This window comes from Bos taurus, chromosome 24, assembly GCF_002263795.3.
Source record: "Bos taurus isolate L1 Dominette 01449 registration number 42190680 breed Hereford chromosome 24, ARS-UCD2.0, whole genome shotgun sequence".
In the NCBI taxonomy this organism is placed as follows: Eukaryota; Metazoa; Chordata; class Mammalia; order Artiodactyla; family Bovidae; genus Bos; species Bos taurus.
Genome location: NC_037351.1, coordinates 8,140,764 through 8,167,448, shown reverse-complemented (window position 1 = coordinate 8,167,448; position 26,685 = coordinate 8,140,764). Strand labels below are relative to the sequence as shown.

The 26,685-nt window shown below is 37.9% G+C and overlaps 1 protein-coding gene across 2 annotated transcripts in view; it reads left to right on the top strand.

Moving 5' to 3' along the window:
• CCDC102B (coiled-coil domain containing 102B) overlaps positions 1-26,685 on the top strand; it is a 282,031-nt gene that overhangs the window by 234,776 nt on the left and 20,570 nt on the right. The window contains exon 8 of one of the 2 annotated variants that reach the window (XM_015460067.3): positions 567-670. The exons of the other annotated variant lie outside the window; for it this stretch is intronic. Within the exon in view, the coding sequence (XP_015315553.1) occupies positions 567-670 (104 nt within the window). The remainder of the gene's footprint in view (positions 1-566; positions 671-26,685) is intronic. 2 annotated transcript variants of the gene reach the window in all.

The window sequence follows — 26,685 nt, the reverse complement described above, 5'->3', positions numbered from 1 at the left end:
CTTATATATATGAACTTTCCAGGTGGTGCAGTAGTAAAGAATCCACCTGCCAGTGCAGGAGATGCAAGAGACACAAATTCGACCCCTGGGTCAGAAAGATCCCCTGGAGAAGGGAATGACTACCCACTCTAGTATTCTTGCCTGGGAAATCCCATGGACAGAGGAGTCTGGTGGTCTGCAGTCCATGAGGTCATGAAGAATCAGACACAACTTACCACACACACACACATATATATACTATACTTAAATATATGTATAAATACACACATGAAAACAGAACCATTTGCAAAGTCATGGTAATAATAAGGTAGGGGAGCCCATGTTAGAAACAAGGCAAGAATGCCAAGATAGAAAAGATTCTGCCAAATATTCTAGAGTCCATGTGGATGTTTATTATTAAATATGTGAACTAATTTTATAATTAAGAATAATATTACTATGTATTCATGCATATATACAAAATAATTTCATGCCTAAGAATGTGTTACACAAAAAACAGAGCTTGTTTTTAGAGATTTTCTTATTTCAGTCATCATACCTGAAGCATTTTTCTATTTTGCTTTCAGCTTGATGATTTCCTGAATCAGATCCATAAGCTCCAGAGATCTTTGAATGAACAGAAAGAAACAAATGAAAACTTGGAAATTAAACTCAGGCACTTACAAAATCGGTAATTATTTCATAAAACATGTTGAATTCAAGATTGGGACCTTAGATAAGGAAATCTTGATGTTTTATCCCTCATAATTTCCTTAACAACCTGAATATCCAATGACAGATGAATGGATAAAGAAGATTTGGTGCATATATACAATGGAATATTACCCAGCCACTAAAAGGAATGAAACGGGTTCATTAGTAGAGATGTGGATGGACCCAGAGTCCATCCATACATATAGAATGAAGTTAAGTCAGAAAGAGAAAAATAAATGTCATACATGAATGCATATATGTGGAATCTAGAGAAATGGTGCAGATGAACCTATTTCCAAGGCAGAAATGGAGACACAGGCATAGCAAATGGACATGTGGATGCGAGGCAGGGTGGGACAAACTGGGAATTGGGATTGACATACACACACTACCCTGTGTGAAATATATAGCTAGTGGGAACCTGCTATAAACACAGGGGGCTCGCTTGGTGCTCTGTGATGACCTAGAGGGGTGGGATGGGGTGGGGAGGGAAGGAGACCCAGGAGGGAGGGGACATATGTATACTTCATTATAGAGCAGGCACTAACATTGTAAAGCAATTATATTCCAGTAAAAAAAAAAAAAGTAATGTAGTTATTAGAAACATTAAAAGAAACTTAAATATATAGGCTGCTTAACTCTTATTAAAATTTGTCCTAATAAATGTTACATTATAATAAAGATAGTTTAAATATCACACAAAATCAACTTTAGTTCTAAAGGAATAAAATTTCTGAAAGACAGAGGGAGCTTTCAGAATACATTTTACATAAATAGAAGGAGTTACAATACTTGTAAGAAAATATAAGTTGTAAGCCATTCAGTTTGCTGGACAGTGGATAAGAGAATCACTGTACTTAAGTAAAGCAGTGGTTTAAGTAACTGATAGACAAAGACACATATGCATAATCTATATGGTAGGAGTGGTATGTTCTGTGAAAAATGTTTTCAGCCCAGAAAGAGATCAGTCAACTTGGGATAGTTCTTCATAAAAGGTAAAAATGGACAGAGGTGTCAGATACTGTGGATTTACACTCCAACTGATACAAATAATCTCAGAAAAGTAACGAATCACCTGGGACTGACGTTAAGGAAAAGCCAAGTTCCTCAAACTGAGAGGGCTTTTGACTTTCATCTGGATAAATAGTTTGCAGTAACGTCGTGGAAAAGTCCTCCAGTATCGGAAAGTAGTATCAAGGTATAAATCAGGTGGAAATAAAGCTGTGATTTCCTTTCAGTTGCATGAACAAAAGCAAAGCACAAAATTGCACATAGAGGAGTATTTGAGACTCTTATAAAGTATAGTTTACTGCGTCATTCATATTTATGTTTAGTTTTTAGATAAAGAAATTTACTTAAACAACATTATGTAATCCTACCTAGCTATTTCCAAAGAAGCAGACCTGGTCTTCCTCTTTTCCCACTAGTGGGAATGAATATTTATTAATCGATTTGTAAAGAAAGCTTTCTCTTGTCTGATCATCTAGTTTGTCTCTTTGTAAAAGACTGTATCGTTACCTCTAGGCCCCAGGGACAAAGAGGCCAGTCAATGGCCTTCCACTGACCACTGCGTGTGCCCTGGCCAGAGGTGGGGTCCCAGGATGGGCCCCATGACCCGTAAAGTTCTATTAAGCTTTGTCTTAAGTCTCAGTTCTTAACAAAAATTGTTTGGCCAATTTGATTTTATTTTTACCTGGAGACAATTTCTTACTTTGAGACTGCCTTCTCTATGTCCTCTGAAATCTGCTTTAAATTTTTATTTTTTTCACTTATTTTTCTCTTAAAAGCACTCATCCCACAGGCTTTGACATTCTGCCTGGGACTCTTGCTGATTAGACCCACAGGTTGACCACGTGTTTTAGTTTCCATGTGCTCACAGATGACGCTGTTCCTCATCATTGCAACAGTGCATAAATGTCTCCCTGTCTCCAGTGGCAATGGCTTCACTGCTTTTCCACCAGCGCTAATAGCCTCTTTACCATCTTTCCAGTGTCTACTTGTTGATGTCCCTAAACCAGTGCCACCTATTTTGTTGTGGCAGCATCTCACGACCAGATACCAACGTCTGTTTGAGATCTCTAGTGCTGCAACATGAATTAACCCCAATATGTAACTGCCTAAAACATTTACCACAGTTCTTTGGGTTTGCTCCTTCATGTAGATGAGGTAGGGTTTACACTGGCAGCTGCATTCCACAGAGCTCTCTGGGGCTAGAATGTCCACAATAACCTCACTCCTATACCTGGTACTTCAGCAGGGGTGAGAAATGCCCATTGTCTGTTGGGTCTCTCCCTTGTCCTGAGGAATCGTGCTGGGGAGTTTCCCAGCACCCCTTCCTCCAGATTCTATTGGCATAGGTATCATGACATTGTATCCCCAAATACTTTATAAATCTCTTTAAAAAAACATCTTCCTGCAAAATCACTATATGCATTATCAGACCTACAAAATCTCACAGTTGTAGCCCCCAGCTGATTAGACTTTGCCCCTACCCACATTCCTCTGGCTAAATCAGATACACTTTGCTATATTATTATTTCTATGACCTTGAGCATGTTACTTATTGTAGAACTCTAGAACACCCCCTTAAGGACTGAATAAAATAATGTTTAAGAAACATCTGACAGACCACATGACAATAAATATGCAACAAATATTAGTTTATTCATCTCACTCTACTTTTTAAGAGGCAATTTCCTCCAGAGAAAATACATTTAGAGAGCAAATTTTTATGGAAAGAAAATATACTGGAAAGAAATCTTGGAAATGCCTCCCAGAAAAATGTTAAATACTAATGCTACTTGCCCTTGACTTCAACTACATAAATCTTAGCTTCCTATTAGGTATGTTTTCTTACTTATTTTGAAATGTCTTTGTGATTATTCACATTTTCACTAGACAGCATTTATAGTAATAATGATCTTGACATTATATACCTGAAACTCTGTATATTAGATTAGAAAAATGTCAGGAACAATATTATGATATAAAAAGATAGGCATTAACCAGTAAAATAAATGTCAAGTTTTCTGTTTAAATATTGTTAACTCTCATTGTAGGGAAATGTTTAGAATTGTACCTATCAGAAAACTCTCAGAATAAAAGAAAGTTGAAACCTAAATATTTTAATTAGAACACTCATAATCACATTAATGAAGAAACCTCAGTACTATTTTAAAGAATACCCCTTTGCATTAATTGTAATATCAACCAGTTTTAAATATAAACATTTAAAAACAGAACTACAGTAACTTAAGCATAGTTTATATTGAACAACCTAAAAAAATGATATTACAATGGGGAATGTTTATTATTATATTGCTGCTGCTGCTAAGTCACTTCAGTCATGTCCAACTCTGTGCGACCCCATAGAGAGCAGCCCACCAGGCTCCCCCGTCCCTGGGATTCTCCAGGCAAGAACACTGGAGTGGGTTGCCATTTCCTTCTCCAATGCACGAAAGTAAAAAGTGAAAGTGAAGTCGCTCAGTCATGTATGGCTCTTAGTGACCCCATGGACTGCAGCCTACCAGGCTCCTCCGTGCATGGAATTTTCCAGGCAAGAGTACTGGAGTGGGGTGCCATTGCCTTCTCCGTATTACCATTGATTTATGTCAAATATGAAATGATATATACAGAATATGTGATTTCTATCTTATGACAGTGCTCTTGGAGATGTTTATAGAAATACAGGAAATGGGTTGTTAGCTTACTTTAAATCAAACTTGAAAATATGATACTGTCTTCAGATCCCAAGAGGAGCTTAGAGGTTAGACTTTAAAGATTGGTGTCCAACTAACATACACATTGTACACATTTCTGTCTAAAATGCAAAGAACTTCTGTGTGCCCCCTGGCTTGGCCCCTGGTTACTTCTAAGACTGAGAACTGTGGCTGATGTGGGAAGGCAATGATCTCTAAACCTTCTCACCTTGGGAAGTGAAGTGAAATGAAAGTCACTCAGTCGTCTCCGACTCTTTGCGACCCCATGGACTATAGTCCATGGACTTCTCTGGGCCAGAAGACTTGGTACCTTTGTACCACTCTCTTCACTGTGGCTGAACTTCAGGTATGACACAGTGAAAAGCGTGAGAATGATACTGTTTCTAATCTGAATACATTTTCATCTTGTTGGCATGACCCATTTCTAAAGATGTACACAGACTATTTTTATTTGCCTTATAAATTGTTGTGAAGATAGTAATATTTTCTAATGTTACCTGCAAATATCTAGTTTCTATATCTTCAAATGAAAGCTAAATTTTATATTCATTTTGGAACATAACTAGTGAAGGAACATTTGAAAATTTCTACTCTCATGGAAGAAGATTCTGCTGGTTAGAAAAGAATAATTTTTAGAGATATGTTCATACATCTATTATATGCAATATATCCACCAAAGAAAAACACTACAAAGATTTATTCAGAAGCAAACTGACAGACCAATATAATTATTTTTTACAAGCAGCTTGGCAAGTTTAACTAGGAAAACGATTTCTATACTGAATGTAATATTGTTCTTATTTGAGCATATCTCGCCTTTGAATGTATTCTGTTGGGGGAAAAAAACTTCTCAGTCCAGCTTGAACCACAGAGTGAGGTATCAATCTTTGGCAAATGTGATGTGAAAGAGACTGTCCTATTCAGCAGCTACATTGATGGCTCAGATAAACAAAAGTAGTAAATATATAATTCTACATTATTGTGTTAGAAATAAAAATGGTTCTAAAGAGAATGTAATCAGGCAAAATTTAAAGCATAAATCACATAGTAAAATATACTGACATAAGAAAGGGCTGCTGAAACACAAATATTAATATTGGATTTCATTTTTCACCCTATAGGCACTACCTTACCTGCTTTATGAGATACAAATTAGAATCTCTACTTTACAGGTGAGAAACAGTGGCTTTAATGAATGCATGATTAACTTAAGTGTCATATGCAAGTCTGTGGATTGGAAAAGACCTTTCACTTTAGACCTGTCAGAATTACAGAACTGATGGTTGGAAACTGTCAGACGTGCATAAGACATTTAAACAATTCCTTTCATCCTTTAAACTTTCTGTTTTCTCACCTGTAAAATGGAGTTAACAATGCCTGTTAAACCTAACCTACCACTTAAAAGAATGAGAAAAAGGACAAACAAAACCTAAAGTCAGAAAAAGGAAGAAATAATAAAGATCAGAGAGGGAATAAAATATATATTAAAAGAACAAGAGAAAATCAATAAAACAAAGAGCTGGTTCTTTTAAATGATAAACAAGATGTACAAACCTCTCACCAGACTAACCAAGAAGGAAAGAGATAACCCAAATAAAATAAGAAATGAAAAAGGAGACACAGCAATGATACTGCAGAAATAGAAAAAACTACAAGGGAATACTATGAACAATTATATGTCAAAAAGTTCACTGACCTAGAAGAAATGGACAAGTATCTATAAACATACAGTCCATCAAAATGAATCACTAAATTAGAAAAGAAAATGGAGAGATCACAACAGACAACACAGAAATACAAAGGATCATAAGAGACTACTATCAACAATTATATGCCAATAAAATGGACAACGTGGAAGAAATGGACAAATTCTTAGGAAAGTACAACTTTCCAAAACTGAACCAGGAAGAAATAGAAAATCTTAACAGACCCATCACAAGCACAGAAATTGAAACTGTAATCAAAAATCTTCCAGCAAACAAAAGCCCCGGTCCAGACGGCTTCACAGCTGAATTCTACCAAAAATTTAGAGAAGAGCTAACACCTATCCTGCTCAAACTCTTCCAGAAAATTGCAGAGGAAGGTAAACTTCCAAACTCATTCTATGAGGCCACCATCACCCTAATACCAAAACCTGACAAAGATCCCACAAAAAAAGAAAACTACAGGCCAATATCACTGATGAACATAGATGCAAAAATCCTTAATAAAATTCTAGCAATCAGAATCCAACAATACATTAAAAAGATCATACACGATGACCAAGTGGGCTTTATCCCAGGGATGCAAGGATTCTTCAATATCCACAAATCAATCAGTGTTATACACCACATTAACAAATTGAAAAACAAAAACCATATGATTATCTCAATAGATGCAGAGAAAGCCTTTGACAAAATTCAACATCCATTTATGATAAAAACTCTCCAGAAAGCAGGAATACAAGGAACATACCTCAACATAATAAAAGCTATATATGACAAACCCACAGCAAACATTATCCTCAACGGTGAAAAATTGAAAGCATTTCCTCTAAAGTCAGGAACAAGACAAGGGTGCCCACTTTCACCATTACTATTCAACATCGTTTTGGAAGTTTTGGCCACAGCAATCAGAGCAGAAAAAGAAATAAAAGGAATCCAAATTGGAAAAGAAGAAGTAAAACTCTCACTATTTGCAGATGACATGATCCTCTACATAGAAAACCCTAAAGATTCCACCAGAAAATTACTAGAACTAATCAATGACTGTAGTAAAGTTGCAGGATATAAAATCAACACACAGAAATCCCTTGCTTTCCTATACACTAATAATGAGAAAACAGAAAGAGAAATTAAGGAAACAATTCCATTCACCATTGCAACGGAAAGAATAAAATACTTAGGAATATATCTACCTAAAGAAACTAAAGACCTATATATAGAAAACTATAAAACACTGGTGAAAGAAATCAAAGAAGACACTAATAGATGGAGAAATATACCATGTTCATGGATTGGAAGAATCAATATAGTGAAAATGAGTATACTACCGAAAGCAATTTATAGATTCAATGCAATCCCTATCAAGCTACCAACAGCATTCTTCACTGAGCTAGAACAAATAATTTCACAATTTGTATGGAAATACAAAAAACCTCGAATAGCCAAAGCGATCTTGAGAAAGAAGAATGGAACTGGAGGAATCAACCTACCTGACTTCAGGCTCTACTACAAAGCCACAGTTATCAAGACAGTATGGTACTGGCACAAAGACAGAAATATTGATCAATGGAATAAAATAGAAAGCCCAGAGATAAATCCACGCACATATGGACACCTTATCTTTGACAAAGGAGGCAAGAATATACAATGGATTAAAGACAATCTCTTTAACAAGTGGTGCTGGGAAATCTGGTCAACCACTTGTAAAAGAATGAAACTAGACCACTTTCTAACACCATACACAAAAATAAACTCAAAATGGATTAAAGATCTAAACGTAAGACCAGAAACTGTAAAACTCCTAGAGGAGAACATAGGCAAAACACTCTCTGACATACATCACAGCAGGATCCTCTATGACCCACCTCCCAGAATATTGGAAATAAAAGCAAAAATAAACAAATGGGACCTAATTAACCTTAAAAGCTTCTGCACAACAAAGGAAACTATTAGCAAGGTGAAAAGACAGCCTTCAGAATGGGAGAAAATAATAGCAAATGAAGCACCCGACAAACAACTAATCTCAAAAATATACAAGCAACTCCTACAGCTCAACTCCAGAAAAATAAATGACCCAATCAAAAAATGGGCCAAAGAACTAAATAGACATTTCTCCAAAGAAGACATACAGATAGCTAACAAACACATGAAAAGATGCTCAACATCACTCATTATAAGAGAAATACAAATCAAAACCACTATGAGATACCATTTCACACCAGTCAGAATGGCTGTGATCCAAAAGTCTACAAATAATAAATGCTGGAGAGGGTGTGGAGAAAAGGGAACCCTCTTACACTGTTGGTGGGAATGCAAACTAGTACAGCCACTATGGAGAACAGTGTGGAGATTCCTTTAAAAACTGGAACTAGAACTGCCTTATGATCCAGCAATCCCACTGCTGGGCATACACAGTGAGGAAACCAGAAGGGAAAGAGACACGTGTACCCCAATGTTCATCGCAGCACTGTTTATAATAGCCAGGACATGGAAGCAACCTAGATGTCCATCAGCAGATGAATGGATAAGGAAGCTGTGGTACATATACACAATGGAGTATTACTCAGCCATTAAAAAGAATACATTTGAATCAGTTCTAATGAGGTGGATGAAACTGGAGCCTATTATACAGAGTGAAGTAAGCCAGAAGGAAAAACATAAATACAGTATACTAACGCATATATATGGAATTTAGAAAGATGGTAACAATAACCCTGTGTACGAGACAGCAAAAGAGACACTGATGTATAGAACAGTCTTATGGACTCTGTGGGAGAGGGAGAGGGTGGGAAGATTTGGGAGAATGGCATTGAAACATGTATATCATGTAAGAAACGAGTTGCCAGTCCAGGTTCGATGCACGGTACTGGATGCTTGGGGCTAGTGCACTGGGACGACCCAGAGGGATGGTATGGGGAGGGAGGAGGGAGGAGGGTTCAGGATGGGGAACACATGTATACCTGTGGCGGATTCATTTTGATATTTAGCAAAACTAATACAATTATGTAAAGTTTAAAAATAAAATAAAATAAAAAAGGAAAAAAAAAAATGAATCACTAATAGGTAATTTGAATAGATCAATCACTAAAAATGAAATATAACCTGTAATCTAAAAACTCCCTACAAACAAAAGTCCAGGACCACATGGCTTCATAGATGAACTCTACCAAACATGCAAAGAACTTATCCTTCCCAAACTCATCCAAAAAACTGAAGAGGAGGGAACACTCCCAAAGACATTCTATGAAGCCACCATGACTCTAATATTAAAACCAGACAAAGACATCCCCAAAGAAGAAAATTACAGGCCAATATCTTTGACTATAAATGCAAAAATTCTCAACAAAATATTAGCAAGCCAAATCAATAACATATATAAAGGATCATACACCATGAACAAGTGATACTCATCCTAAGTTCACTAGGATTGTTCAACATACACAAAGTAATCAATGCAATGCACCACATAAATAAAAGGCTAAAACCATGTGATCATCTAAATGCAGAAAAAGCATTTGACAAGGTTCAACAGCCGTTTATGATAAAAACCCTTACCAAAGTAGGGACAGTGGGAACGTATCTCAACATAATAAAAGCTATTTATGAAAGACCCACGGCCAATATAATACTCAATTGTGAAAAGTTGAAAGCCTTCCCACTAAAGTCTGGAACAGGACAAGGATGCCCCCTGACCTCTTCTATTCAACACAGTACTGGAAGTCCTAGTCACAGCAATCAGACAAAGACAAGGTTTCCAAATTGGAAGGAAAGTGGTAAAATTGTCATTATATGTAGATGATATGATACTATGTACAGCAAACTCTAAACACGCCACACAGAAACTAGTACAACTGATAAATTCAGTAATGTAGCAGGATAAAAATTAACATATAGAAGTTAAAATATTAGAAAGGGAACATAAAAAAATACTTTTAAAAACTGCACCCCTAAAATAAAATGCTTAAGAATAAACCTGACCAATGAGGTAAAAGACTTACATACTAAGAACTATAAAATATTATAAAGAAAACTGAAGATAATCCAAAGAAATAGAAAGGCATCTCCAAGTACTTATATTGGAAGAATTAATATTGTTAAAATGCCAAAAGTGCCCCAAAAAACTGCAGATTTAATGTGATCCCTATCAAATTACCCATGATATTCGCACAAAACTAAATAAATAATCCTAAAATTCCTGTGGAAAAGACCCAGAGTTACCAAAGCAACCCTGAAGAAAAAGAACAAGGCAAGAGACATAACCCTTCCAGACTTCAGACTACATTATAAAATTACAGTAATCGAAACAGCATGTTATTGGTACAAAAAACATATGGATCAATGGAACAGAATAGAGAGCTCAGAAATAAACCCATATAGCTATGGTCAAAACCTTTAAAGGAGACAAAAATATACAAAAAGGAAAAAGTCTCTTCAGCAAGTGGCAGGGGGAAAGTTGGACAGCCACAAGCAAATCAAAGTAACAACACATCCTCTTACCATATCAGTTCATTCAGTTCAGTCACTCAGTCATGTCCGACTCTGCGACCCCATGAATCACAGCATGCCAGGCTTCCCTGTCAATCACCAACTCTCGGAGTTCACTCAAACTCATGTCCATCGAGTAGGTGATGCCATCCAGCCATTTCGTTTTCTGTAGTCCCCTTCTCCCTCCTGCCCCCAATTCCTCCCAGCATCAGGGTCTTTTCCAATGAGTCAACTCTTCGCATAAAGTGGCCAAAGTATTGGAGTTTCAGCTTCAGCATCAGTCCCTCCAATGAACACCCAGGACTGGTCTCTTTTAGGATGGACTGGTTGGATCTCCTTGAAGTCCAAGGGACTCTCAAGAGTCTTTTACAACACCACAGTTAAAAAGCATCAATTCTTCAGTGCTCAGCTTTCTTCACAGTCCAGCTCTCATATCCATACATGACCACTGGAAAAACCATAGCCTTGACCTGATGGACCTTTGTTGGCGAAGTAATGTCTCTGCTTTGAATATGCTATCTAGGTTGTTCATAACCTTCCAAGGAGTAAGAGTCTTTTAATTTCATGGCTGCAATCACCATCTGCAGTTATTTTGGACAGAAATGGTATGGACCTAAGCAGAAGATATTAAGAAGAGGTGGCAAGAATACACAGAAGAACTGTACAAAAAAGAGCTTCACGACCCAGATAATCACGATGGTATGATCACTCGCCTAGAGCCAGACATCCTGGAATGTGAAGTCAAGTGGACCTTAGAAAGCATCAGTATGAACAAAACTAGTGGAGGTGATGGAATTCCAGCTGAGCTCTTTCAAATCCTGAAAGATGATGCTGTGAAAGTGCTGCACTCAATATGCCAGCAAATTTGGAAAACTCAGCAATGGCCACAGGACTGGAAAAGGTCAGTTTTCTTATCAATCCCAAAGAAAGGCAATGCCATAGAATGCTCAAACTACCACACAATTGCACTCAACTCACACGCTAGTAAAGTAATGCTCAAAATTCTCCAAGCCAGGCTTCAGCAGTACATGAACTGTGAACTTCCAGATGTTCAAGCTAGTTTTAGAAAAGGCAGAGGAACCAGAGATCAAATTGCCAACATCTGCTGGATCATGGAAAAAGCAAGAGAGTTCCAGAAAAACATCTACTTCTGCTTTATTTACTATGCCAAAGCCTTTGACTGTGTGGACCACAATAAACTGCAGAAAATTCTGAAAGAGATGGGAATACCAGACCACCTGACCTGCCTCTTGAGAAATCTATATGCATGTCAGGAAGAAACAGTTAGAACTGGACATGGAACAGACTGGTTCCAAATAGGAACAAGAGTATGTCAAGGCTGTATATTGTCACCCTGCTTATTTAACTTATATGCAGAGTACATCATGAGAAATGGCTGGGCTGGAAGAAACACAAGCTGGAATCAAGATTGCCGGGAGAAATATCAATAACCTCAGATATGCAGAAGACACCACCCTTATGGCAGAAAGTGAAGAGGAACTAAAAAGCCTCTTGATGAAGGTGAAAGAGGAGAGTGAAAAAGTTGGCTTAAAGCTCAACATTCAGAAAACTAAGATCATGGCATCCAGTCCCATCACTTCATGGCAGATAGATGGGGAAACAGTGGAAACAGTGTCAGACTTTATTTTTTTGGGCTCTTACCATATCAGATCAGTCGCTCTGTCATGTCCGACTCTTTGTGACCCCATGAATTACAGCACGCCAGGCCTCCCTGTCCATCACCAACTCCCAGAGTTCACCCAGACTCATGTCCATCCAGTCAGTGATGCCATCCAGCCATCTCATCCTCTGTTGTCCCCTTCTCCTCCTGCCCCCAATCCCTCCCAGCATCAGAGTCTTTTCCAATGAGTCTACTCTTCGCATGAGGTGGCCAAAGTACTGGAGTTTCAGCTCTAGCATCACTCCTTCCAAAGAAATCCCAGGGCTGATCTCCTTCAGAATGGACTGGTTGGATCTCCTTGCAGTCCAAGGGACTCTCAAGAGTCTTCTCCAACACCACAGTTCAAAAGCATCAATTCTTTGGCGCTCAGCCTTCTTCACAGTCCAACACTCACATCCATACATGACCACAGGAAAAACCATAGCCTTGACTAGACGAACCTTTGTTGGCAAAGTAATGTCTCTGCTTTTCAATATGCTATCTAGGTTGGTCATAACTTTCGTTCCAAGGAGTAAGTGTCTTTTAATTTCATGGCTGCAGTCACCACCTGCAGTGATTTTGGAGCCCAGAAAAATAAAGTCTGACACTGTTTCCACTGTTTCCCCATCTATTTCCCATGAAGTGATGGGACCGGATGCCATGATCTTCATTTTCTGAATGTTGAGCTTTAAGCCAACTTTTTCACTCTTATCATACACACACACACACACACACACACACAAATCAAAAAGGCTTAAAGACTTAAACCTAAGACATGACACCATACAACTCCTAGAAGAGAACATAAGCAAAACATTCTCTGATGTAAATCATACATATGTTTTCTTAGGTCAGTCTCCCAAGGCAATAGAAATTTTAAAAAAAGAGAGAGATCTAATCAAACTCACAAGCTTTTGCACTCTATTGGAAACCATAAACAAAATGAAAAGACAACCTACAGAATGGGAGAAAATATTTGCAAATGATGCAACCAACAAAGGCTTGATTTCCAAAATATACAAATACCTCAGACAATTGAATGACAAACAAACAAACAGCCCTATCTAAAAATGGACAGGAGACCTAAACAGACATTTCTCCAAAGAAGACATACAGATAGCCAAGAGACAAAGATGCTCAATGTAGCTAATTGTTAGAGAAATGCAAATCAAAATGACAGTGAGATATCACCTCACATCAGTCATAATGGCTGTCATTAAAACATCTACAAATAACAGATGCTAGAGTGGATGTAAGCAAAAGGGAACCCACAGCCACTGTGGAAAACAGTATAAAGGTTCTTCAGAAATCTGATAATAGCATCACCATAAGATCTAACAAACCCACTCCTGGGTATATATCCAGACAAAACTATAATTCAAAAAGATAGCTTGCACCTCTATGTTCATAGTCACACTGTTCAATAGACAAGACATGGAAACAAACTAAATGTCCATCAACAGATGATTAAAGATGTGCTACAAACATACAATATACTCAGTCATAAAAATAATGGAATAATGTCACTTGCAGCAACATGAATGCAAATAGAGATCATCATACCAAGTGAAGTAAGTCAGAAAAAGATGAATACCATATGCTATTACATATGTGAAATCTAAACTATGACACAAATCAATCTATCTATGAAACAGCATCACAAATGCAGGTAAAGATTGATGATTACCAAGGGAGAGAGGATCGGGGAGGAATGGAGTGAGAGCTTGGTGTTATCAGATACAAGCTTTTATATATAGAATGGATAAACAATAAGGTAGAGAGGATTGGGGAGGAATGGAGTGGGAGCTTGGTGTTATCAGATACAAGCTTTTATATACAGAATGGATAAACAATAAGGTCCTACTGTACAGCACAGAGAACTATATTCAATAATCCTATTATAAACCATATGCTAGCAAAGTAATGCTCAGAATGCTTCAAGCTAGGCTTCAGAAGTAAGTAAGTAGGCAGAGAAATTCCAGATGTGCAAACTGGATTTAGAAAAGGCAAAGGAACCATAGATCAAACTGCCAACATTTGTTGGATCATAGAAAAACCAAAGGAATTCCAGAAAACATCTACTTCATTGACTACACTAAAGCTTGTCATTGTGAGGATCCCAACAAACTGTGGAAAATTCTTGAGATGAGAATACCAGACCTCGTGACCTGTCTCCTGAGAAACTTTTATGCAGGACGAGAAGCAATTGTTAGACCCAGACATGTAACAACAGACTGGTTCAAAATTGGGAAAGGAGTATGTCAAGGCTGTATATTGTCACCCTGCTTATTTAACTTCTATGCAGAGTACATCATACGAAATGCTGGGCTGGATGAAGCACAAACTGAAATTAAGGTTTCTGGGAGAAATAGCAACAACCTCAGACATGCAGATGATACCACCTAATGGCAGAAAGAGAAGAGGAACTAAAGAGCCTCTTGATGAGAGTGAAAAAGCTGGCTTACAATTCAACATTCAAAAAATTAAGATCATGTCACCCGGTCCCATCACTTCATAGCAAATAGATGGCGAAAAAGTGGAAACAGTGATAGATTTCCTCCCCTCCCCTTGGGCTCCACAATCTCTGCGGATGGAGGCTGCAGCCATGAAATTAAAAGATGCTTGCTCCTTGGAAGACAAACTATGACAAACTTAGCATATTAGAAAGCAGAGACATCACTTTGCTGAGAAAGGTCCATATAGTCAAAGCTATGGTTTTTTCCGATAGTCATGTATGGATGTGAGAGTTGAACCATAAAGAAGGCTGAGAACTGAAGAATTGATGCTTTTGAACTGTGGTGTTGGAGAAGACTCTCGAGCATCCCTTGGACTGCAAAGAGATCAAACCAGTCCATCCTAAAGGAAATCAACCCTGAATATTCATTGGAAAGACTGATGCTGAAGCTGAAGCTTCAATACTTTGGCCACCTGATGTGAAGAGCTGACTCATTGGAAAAGACCCTGATATTGGGAAAGATTGAGGGCAAAAGGAGAAGTGGGGAACAATGGATAAGATGGTTGCATGCATCACTGACTCAATGAATATGAGTGTGAGCAAACTCTGGGAGATAGTGGAGGACAGGGGAGCCAGGGGTGATGCAGTCCATGGGGTCACAAAGAGTTGGACATGACTTAGTGACTAAACAACAAACCATAGTGGAAAAGAATATATAAAAATATGTATGCATAACTGAATCACCTTACTGTATGGCAGTAATTAACATTGTAAATCAGCTATATGTCAATTAAAAAGTGAAAAAAATACATAAAAAGTCAGGTGTTACAATAAATCAAGAAAAAAGAATCTCCAACAAAGCCTGTTTAATTATGATCTGGCAAGCATAATTTAGTGTATGCTTGGAGAAGGCGATGGCACCCCACTCCAGTACTCTTGCCTGGAGAATCTCATGGGCAGAGGAGCCTGGTAGGCTACAGTCCATGGGGTCACGAAGAGTCGGATACGACTGAGCGACTTCACTTCCACTTTTCACTTTCCTGCATTGGAGAAGGAAATGGCAACCCACTCCAGTGTTCTTGCCTGGAGAATCCCAGGGACAGGGGAGCCTGGTGGGCTGCCATCTATGGGGTCGCACAGAGTCGGACACAACTGAAGCGACTTAGCAGCAGCAGCAGCAACTGTGCTTTTGAAGTGTAGTGTTGGAGAAGACTCTTGAGAGTCCCTTAGACTGCAAGGAGATCCAACCAGTCCATCCGAAAGGAAATTAGTCCTGAATATTCATTGGAAGGACTGATGCTGAAGCTGAAACTCCAATACTCTGGCCACTTGATGGGAAGAACTGACTCACTGGGAAAGACCCTGATGCTGGAAAAGACTGAAGGTGGGAGGAGAAGGGGCCAACAGAGGATGAGATGGTTGGATGGCATCACCAACTCGATGGACATGAGTTTGAATAAGCTGTGGGAGTTGATGATGGACAGGGAAGCCTGGTTTGCTGCAGTCCATGGGGTCACAAAGTGTTGGACAAAACTGAGCGACTGAACTGAACTGTGCCATTTTTATAGAAGGCCAATGTGTTTAATGATTATTTCATGAGGCTTAAATTAAAACTATTAAATAAAGATGAGAACTACATCAATGAAATGTTTCTCATTGGCCAAGATTTCAGTAATCATTTTTTAATTTATTCATGTAATACATTTTTCTTTCATACTTAATTCTAACCATACTGTTTGGTTCTGGTCACCACAAATAAATGTAAGAGGCTCTCAGGAAGAATGCAATGAGTAGGTTTCAGAATGTTTTCTATAAAGGGATAGTAGAAGGAATTAAGTTTGTTACTTTTAACAGTTTCTTCAATTTGTCTGTTACCATTAAACAAAATTAAACATTTTTCAGAAAGATGCTGGGCAATACTCTGTAGCAAGAGATGATTAAGTAGAGGAATCTGAACTAAAAACTAAAATGACATTTTAACATTAAGCTATAATTTAGAATAAATATATAATAGTATTCAGATCCATAAATTGGAATTTTGTGAATGAACATTATACTCTTAGAGGTATGATCAATTCAGTTATAAAATCAGATTTTATCAGTTCTCTTTAGCTTGCTTTTAGGTCTATTTATTCTCTGTGAATGATAACTCAGATTATTATGGTTGAGTGAAAATACTGCTTTTATACAAAATCTAACAATTTCTCTAGGTATTAAATATTTTGGCCTAAATTCTCTGAAATTAAATGTGACATCTAAGAAACGGCTCTCAGTCTAACTGTTGAATAGAATTCAGTTCTTTGATATATAATTTTAATAGTTATTCCTGCAGTGGTATGAGGGGATTAAGTTTTCCAGAATCTGACTCATTATTTATGAAAGGAGAATATGAATGCTTATTTGGAATCTAAAAAATACTTTCATTCAAATGTCACAATCACCCTGAGGCTACACATTGTACACACATTAGTAACAAAAATTGAGGTAATTTTTGAAAATGTAGGAATAAGAGAATACAATTGACCCTTGAACAACTCTAGGGTTAAGCATGTGTAATTTTAGTGAGTCCTCTCTACCTGGTTTCTCATCAGTAGCTTCAACTAAGCACTGATCCTGTAGTTCTGTACCGTTTATTACCAAAAAATGTCTTTGTACAAGTGGACCCACGCAGTTCAAACCTGAGTTGTTTAAGGATCCGCTGTGCTTTTGCTGTTGTCGTTCAGTTGCTAAGTCATGTCTGACTCTTTGAAGCCCCAAGGACACCAGCACGCCAGGCTTCCCTATCCTCCACTATCTCCCAGAGTTGGCTCAAATTCATGTTCATTAGAGTCAGTGGTGCCATCCAACCATCTCATCCTCTGACGTCCCCTTCTCCTCCTGCCTTTCATCCTTCTCAGCACCAGGGTCTTTTCCAATGAGTCACCTCTTCCCAGCAGGTGGCCAAAGGATTGGAGCTTCAGCATCAGTCCTTCCAATGAATATTCAGGGTTGATTTCTTTTAGGATTGATTGGTTTGATCAATTATACTTATTTCCCATCAAATGGTAGGAATGAGAATAATTTCTGGGGACTCTGATTCTGTTTATAACCTGGTGTTTTATCTCAGAAACCACACCCAAAATGGCAATAGTTAGTACAAGCATTTGGGAACTGGGAAATAGGTCAACGAGGGTTGACTGCTGCCAGGTAATTGGGTGTTTTTCAGCACACCTGTGCTGAGGTATCACTGCTTGTGACCTGATAGCTTGGCAGTACTGCCAAATGCCCCAATCTCAGAGACTGGAAAAGATCTAGAAGGAAAGTATGAATAGCACAGATTTCAGTAGGATTATATCATTCTACTGACACTTGGCCAATGTGAGAAACTTTTATAGGAATCCACTGAGAACTAGGAGGAACTTCCCTGGTGGCTCAGATGGTAAAGTGTCTGCTTGCAATGCAAGAGATAACATGAATTCGTAGTTTCCTTAAGCATGTTCTGTGGGTTGTTAATGAAAGAAAGTGAAAGTCGTTTAGTCCAGTCCAACTCTTTGCAACCCCATGAACTATACAGTCCATGGAATTCTCCAGGCCAGAATACAGGAGTGGGTAACCTTTCCCTTCTCCAGGGGATCTTCCCAACCCAGGGATCAAACCCAGGTCTCCTGCATTGCAGGTGGATTCTTTACCAGTTGAGCCACAATTCAGTTCAGTTCACTCATTTGTATCTGACTCTTTGCGACCCCATGGACTGCAGCACACCAGGCCTCCCTGTCCATCACCAACTCCCGGAGCTTACTCAAACTCATGTCCATTGAGTCAGTGATGCCATCCAACCATCTCATTCTCTGTCGTCCCCTTCTGCTTCCACCTTCAATCTTGCCCAGCATCAGAGTCTTTTCCAATGAGTCAGTTCTTTGCATCAGGTGGCCAAAGTATTGGAGTTTTGGCTTCAGCATCAGTCCTTCCAATGAATATTCAATGAATAGTCAGGACTGATTTCCTTTAGGATAGACTGGTTGGATCTCCTTGGAGAACAGAATGTCAAATCACTTTAGTATTCTTGCCTTGAGAACCGCATGAACAGTATGAAAAGGCTGAGCCACAAAGAAAGCCCAATATTACATGATTTTCCTACTATTCTTTTTATATTCTATCTTGAGAACTCATTACTGGATGAAGACTTAATCCCTTCTTCACCACAACTTCAACCACTCTTTCCCTGTATCATCACATTGGGGTGGCCCCAAAGTTTGTTCGGGGTTTTCTGTAAGATGTTATCTTTTCCCAGAACCACTCTTGTGTCTCTTTTATACAGAATATAAATGGTGCTACTTGAAGTCAATGTTTCTTCCTTTACAGATTTTGAAATAGTAACAAAAATGTCATAACTCACAAGTTAGTGTGCATTCTTTTCTTTATGACTTTGGCATGCTTGATGTTGTCTACGCATTCTGTGTTTTCCTATAGGGATCATGCCGCACAGTATAGCTTTTATGTTTTTTCCTCTGCACTGGGCTTGGGAGTTATATTTCTTGCCTTCACTTCTAGAAAAGTCATTTAAGTTATTTTTAAAATCTTGACCCCATGATTATATCTCTGTAATTAAAGTGAAGGATAAAATTACATTTTTAAATATCCCCCTCCCACCATGAAGAATTGTCTTTCTTAATATTTGGCTTTGTTCCTCCTGCCCGTCTAGAAATTACTTGAGTAAAAATACATAAACTAGAGATATACATTTATAGTTTTATTAAATACATTTACCCTGATTTTCAATTTATAACTGTTGTTGTCTGCTCACTAAGTCTTGTACGACTCTTGCGACCCCATGGACTGTAGCCTGCCAGACTCCTCTGTCCATGGGATTTCTCAAGTAAGAATACTGGAGTGGGTTGCCATTTCCTCCTCCAGGATATATCTTCCTGACCAAGGGATCAAACCTGTGTCTCCTGCTTGGCTGGAAGATTCTTTACCAGAGTCACTAGGGAAGCCCGTGTAACTGTTACACGTTAGACTTAAATCAATGACTCATCATTTTTGATGTTTGTAGTCAACCTACTCCACACTTTTGGTATTGCTGGGCCCCTAAATTTATGTCACTTTTCAGGTGATTGAGGTATCTGTGTGAGAGACAATTCCTTTATCTTTTCCATCCAGCTAAATAAAGTCATAATTTCATATATATTTAAACTTAGACTAAGTGTCACGCTTCCCAATTCATATTTACCAGGGATTAGACTCAGGAGAAGGCAATGGCACTCCACTCCAGTACTCTTGCCTGGAGAATCCCATGGACGGAGGAGCCTCGTAGGCTGCAGTCCATGGGGTCGCTAAGAGTCAGACACGACTGAGCGACTTCACTTTCACTTTTCACTATCATGCATTGGAAAAGGAAATGGCAACCCACTCCAGTGTTCTTGCCTGGAGAATCCCAGGGACGGGGGAGCCTGGTGGGCTGCCATCTATGGGGTCACACAGAGTCGGACACGACTGAAGTGACTTAGCAGACTCAGATTCATATTCTCTGTGTTGACCATACTTTTAAGATGTTTTGGTATTTGCATTTTTTAAATGAAAGCATATTTAAGTATTTTTATTTGCACTCTTAACTAGTATTAAAGTTTAACTGACATTTGATTTGGCTCTTACTGATCTCTTTATGTTGCTTCTTCATTCAGTAATCTGGGAGACATGTCTCATAAATTTGTCTAAGAAGGATAAGCAGCTCCAGTTGCTTTTACTTGTGAAGAACAGTTTGGGGGTTGAATATAATTCTAGGTTCACAAAATAGTGCCATCAATAAACACTGTTCTGCTATGCTGGTGTTATACAAGAGATATCTGTCATTAATTTAATGTTTGTCTCTTTTTTTTTTTTTGCTACAAAAGTACTAACATTAGTCTTATTCTTTGACTCTGTGAAAAGGAACTATTCCAAGGTAAATTTGTAGCTAATAAGTTAGATGTAGCTTTTTAAAACTGAAGTATAGTTGATTTAAGTTAGATGTAATTGTGAAGAGTACATTTAATCTGCATGTGCAAGTCTTTAAATTTCAATTGAGAAAGAGATGAGATGCAATATTATTTCTGATGTATTTTTATTTTTCCATGTTTTATTTCCACTTCAAGATCATTAATTATTCCTTCAGAAATGTCGGTAGATGTCTGCTTTGCCATGTTTTTTCACTGTATCAATTACGTTATCTCCATGCACTTTTTTTTAAAGTAGATGATTTTATTTCATTAATTCATTAAAAATGAATTTATAAAACAAATTAAAATGGGTGTAATCTTTTTCTTTTTTTTTTTTTTACTTTACAATATCATATTGGTTTTGCCATACATCAACATGAATCCGCCACAGGTGTACACGTGTTCCCAATCCTGAACCCCCTTCCCACCTCCCTCCCCATACCATCCCTCTGGGTCATCCCAGTGCACCAGCCCCAAGCTTCCTGTATCCTGCATCAAACCTGGACTGGCGATTCGTTTCTTATATGATATTATACATGTTTCAATGCCATTCTCCCAAATCATCCCCCCCTCCCTCAGAGTCCAAAAGACTGTTCTATACATCTGTGTCTCGTTTGCTGTCTCGCATACAGGATTATCATTACCATCTTTCTAAATTCCATATATATGCATTAGTATACTGTATTGGTGTTTTTCTTTCTGGTTTACTTCACTCTGTATAATCGGCTCCAGTTTCATCCACCTCATTAGAACTGATTCAAATGTATTCTTTTTAATGGCTGAGTAATACTCCACTGTGTATATGTACCACAGCTTTCTTATCCATTCATATGCTGATGGACATCTAGGTTGCTTCCACGTCCTGGCTATTATAAACAGTGCTGCGATGAACGGGGTACATGTGTCTCTTTCAATTCTGGTTTCCTCGGTGTGTATGCCCAGCAGTGGGATTGCTGGGTTGTATGGCAGTTCTATTTCCAGTTTTTTAAGGAATCTCCACACTGTTCTCCATAGTGGCTATACTAGTTTGCATTCCCACCAACAGTGTAAGAGGGTTTCAAAAGCTTTACAGACAAGCAAAAGCTGAGAGAATTCAGCACCACCAAACCAGCTCTCCAACAAATGCTAAAGGATATTCTCTAGACAGGAGACACAAAAACAGTGTATAAACTCCAACCCAAAACAATAAAGTAAATGGCAATGGGATCATACTTATCAATAATTACTTTAAACGTAAATGGGTTGAATACCCCAACCAAAAGACAAAGATTGGCTGAATGGATAAAAAAACAAGACCCCTATATATGTTGTCTACAAGAGACCCACCTCAAAACAGGGGACACATACAGACTGAAAGTGAAGGGCTGGAAAAAGATTTTCCATGCAAATAGGGACCAAAAGAAAGCAGGAGTAGCAATACTCATATCAGATAAAATAGACTTTAAAACAAAGGCTGTGAAAAGAGACAAAGAAGGACACTACATAATGATCAAAGGATCAATCCAAGAAGAAGATATAGCAATTATAAATATATATGCACCCAACATAGGAGCACTGCAATATGTAAGACAAATGCTAACAAGTATGAAAGGGGAAATTAACAATAACACAATAATAGTGGGAGACTTTAATACCCCACTCACACCTATGGATAGATCAACTAAACTGAAAATTAACAAAGAAACACAAACTTTAAATGATACAATAGACCAGTTAGACCTAATTGATATCTATAGAACATTTCACCCCAAAACAATGAATTTCACCTTTTTCTCAAGCGCACATGGAACCTTCTCCAGGATAGATCACACCCTAGGCCATAAATCTAGTCTCCATGCACTTTTAACTCGTAGATACTCGTTTCCTCTGAATTCTGAGACGGCTTTTCAACTTTGTTCAGTTTTCATAGCTGCTAGTGTTCTGCACTCAAGACAGTTTTAAAATCTGTTTCATGGGTTTGCTTTCGTCTTTCTCTTAAGTTAGACAGTTTTTTGGGTCCCCCCCACCATTTTGGTCATTAACTACAACAGCTTCCCTAATAATGTCCCATATCCATCATAAAGGCCATCTCACATCATGTCTTGTAGGAGATTCCTAACAAAATTAAACACACACACATAGAATTTCAAAATTTAACTTTTCTTTGGGTATTTATTGTATTTTATTCTAACTTCTTACAATATTATATCGTTTCCTTTTCTTGATACTTTTTCCTTGGATGAAATGTTCTCACTGTTTATTTGGTTTTTTTTTTCTGTTAAGTGTTTTGTTGACTTAACTTTTCTTATATGAGGAGATATTTATTCAGGTCAAAGTACCTACATTATTATCAATTCATTTTCTAAAATTTCCATAGCCTTCATACCATGTGATCCTAATGATAGAGAAAACATCAGTAGTTCAACTTATCACAAAATGACAGTTACCTTGACAATTTAAACAGTGAGTCAGAGAGACTGAGGGGAAGAATAAAATTTGTTCCAGCTGTTGGTTTTTAAGCAAGAAGATCCATAGCAATTCGGCAGCACTGTCTTTGTCATATTTGAAATACTCTGACACCTTCCTATTAAAATACCTATTAAACATTGCAAAATCTTTAAGCATTTCAGCAGCACTGGAAAAGAGTAGTTTTTGGTATAGAGAGAAGACAGGGTTTCCATTAGGAAATGGCAGGACCCAGCTGGCCACCCAAGCATCATCTGGATCTTTGGTTTCCTTCTGTAGCTCTGGCTCACACACAGCCCCACTTAGTATGTCTGCCTTCTGTCCTGCTTTTAATTTCTGCGTCACCCTTTATATCAGAGGAGCATGTGGCATTTAGTTTGGCAGCTCTTCTATCACCCAGTGAGTGGCTTCCAACTCCCACCCGTGCTTTCTATATTTTTTCTGCCAGAATAATTCTCTCCTCCTATTTTGACAGGAACTCTTGGCAAGAAAGAAAAAGACTCTGAACGATTTTAGGATATATGGCATCAATAGTTGACTTTAGACCCTCTGTGTTCAAGGTTTTCTACTTGGCTCTCCTTGTGGTATGCTTTATACCACCACAGCTATACTATGATATAATAATCCCAGTTGGTACTTGGAGTAAAAGTCTTTTATAGCCATAAATGTGTGTTATGCAATGACAGTCAACTGCTGACATATTTTTTTTTCCTATGGTTTATGGTCTAGAATTGTACTGTGGTTGCTGTAGGTAAATTAAATGTTACTTGGGATTTAATGCAGTGCATTGTCAATACCAAATAATAGATAATAAAACAGTGTAATAAATTACCTTAAAAACAAATACAGAAAATTGTTTAATGTACAGCATCAGCTCTTATTTCTAAGACTTTATGTGGCTTCCATAATGGAGTAGATCAGCAGATTAGCATCACTAAAGCATATTAAGAGTTTCCTGAAAAGGAGCTGACCAGAAAAACACCTATCCTTCTTCTCCTTATTTTCAATATTAAAAATTAAAGTTTCAAATGTCACCATGCAACAGAAATACAATGTGAGCCAGATATGAGCCGCATTTTAAAAAGGAAAAAGTTTGTGAAATTATGTTTTACTCAACCTAACATATCCAACATGTTGCCAACTATCAACCTATAATAAATATAAAAAAGATAAATGGAAAGATAGTCCATAATCATGAATTAGAAGAATTAACAGTTAAAACAGCCATCCTACTAAAAGCAATCTACAGATTCAATGTAATCTCTCTCAAAATTCCCCTGACATTTTCCACAGAAATACACACCAAAAAACTAAAATTAGTACAGAACCACAAAAGACCTTGAATAGCCAAAATCATCTTGAGAAAGAAGAATAAAGCTGGAGGCATCATACTTCGTGATTTCAAATTATATTAAAGTGATAGTAAGCAAAAAAAAATTATGGTTTTGACATAAAAACAGACACAGATCAATGGAACTGAATACTGAGCCCACAAATAAAACCGACACGTATATGGTCAATTAATTTACAACAAAGAAGCCAAGAATATATGTTTGGGAAGGAACAGTCTCTTCCATACACGGTATTGGGAAAACCGGGAAGTCAAATGCAAAAGAGTAAGATTGGACCTATGTCTTCAGTTCAGTTCAGTTCAGTCACTCAGTCGTGTCCGACTCTTTGCGACCCCATGGACTGCTGCACTCCCTGTCCATCGCCAACTCCTGGAGTTTACTCAAACTCATGTCCATTGAGTTGGTGATGCCATCCAACCACCTCATCCTCTGTCATCCCCTTCTCCTCCCTCTGTCTTACACCATACACAAAAAGTATCTTAAAATGGATGGAAGACTTGAATGTAAGTATCTGAGACAATAAAACTCTTAGAAGAAAACATAGGCAGTTACCTCCTTGACACTAGTCTTGGCAATGATTCTAACACCAAAAACAGAGGCAACAAAAGCAAAAATAAACAAGTGAGCCTACATTAAACTGAAAAGCTTCTGCAGAGCAAAGGAAACCATCAACAAAATAAATAGGCAGTCTGGGAATGGGAGAAAATATCTGCAAATCATTATTCTGTTAAGGGGTAATAACCAAAGCATATAAGGGACTCGTAAAACTCAATAGCAAAACACCAAACAATCCAATTAAAATATGGGCAGAGTATCTGAATAGACATTTTTCCAAAGAAGACATACAGATGGCCAACAGGTGCATGAAAAACTATTCAGCATCACTAATCATCAGGGAAATGCAAATAGAAGCCTCAGTGAGTTATCACCTGACATCTGTTAGAGTGGTACCATCAGAAAGACAAGAAATGCCAAATGCCAGCAAAGATGTGGAGAAAAGGGAACTCTGTGCACTGCTGGTAGGAGTGTAACCAGCACAGAAACTATGGAAAGTAATATCAGCATTCCTCAAAAAATTAAACATAGAACCATCATGTGATCTAACAATTTTACTTCCAGTTATTTATCTGAAGAAAATGAAAATACTAACAGAATTTCTTCACCCTTATGTTTACTGCAGCATGATTTTCAGTAGCCAAGATAGGAAAGTGAAAGTGTCAGTCGCTTGGTTGTGTCCAACTCTTTGTATGGACTGTCGCCCTCCAGGCTCCTCAGTTCATGAAATTCTCCAGGCAAGAATACTGGAGTGGGTAGCCATTCCTTTCTCCAGGGGATCTTCTTGACCCAGGGATCGAACCTGGATCTCCTGCATAGCAGACAGATTCTTTACCGTCTGAGTCACCAGGAAGCCCAGGCAAGATATGGGTATAGCGTAAGTGTTCATCACTGGATGAGGCAGTAAAGAAAACACTGTATATACAAATTTACAATGCACTATTATGTATTCATAAAAAATAAAATCTTGCCATTTGGGACAATGTGGATGAAACTTGAGGGCACTATGCTAAGTGACAGAAGTCAGAAAAGACAGAAACCATATGATCGCACGTAGAGGGGGATCTAAACAAATGAAGCTCACAGATACAGAGAACAGACTGCTGGTTGACAGATTCTAAGGGTGAGGAAAGGGGTCAAATGCTTACGGGGGTCAAAAGGTGCAAACTTTCAATTACAAAATACGTCACATGGGCATGCAGCGTGCAGCATGGTGACTAGGGTTAATAATTCTGCACACTTACTGCACACTTAAAGTTGCTAAGGAAATAGATCTTAAAAGTTCTCATCAAAAGAAACAAAGTCTAACTATGTGTAGTTGTAGATGCTAACTAGATTTATTGTGGCAATTACTTTACAATATATACGAATATTGAATCATTAGGTTGTACATCTGAAACTAATATGTCAATTGTACCTTAATAACAAAAGGTTGCTGTAATTTTTTGATATTTACTTTATACTTAGAGCAATACATCTCAATTTATACTACCTCATGACTGTTGCCTGATAGACAAATAGGGTTACTGACCACACGTGAAGTGCAGAAGTAAGCTGGGAGGCAGAGTATTTAAATCCTTTCTTCTAGAAATAGCAATAAACATTTGAGGAAAAGCAAAATTTATTTTCTACTAACTCTCATATTCCATATAAGAGAAAGCACA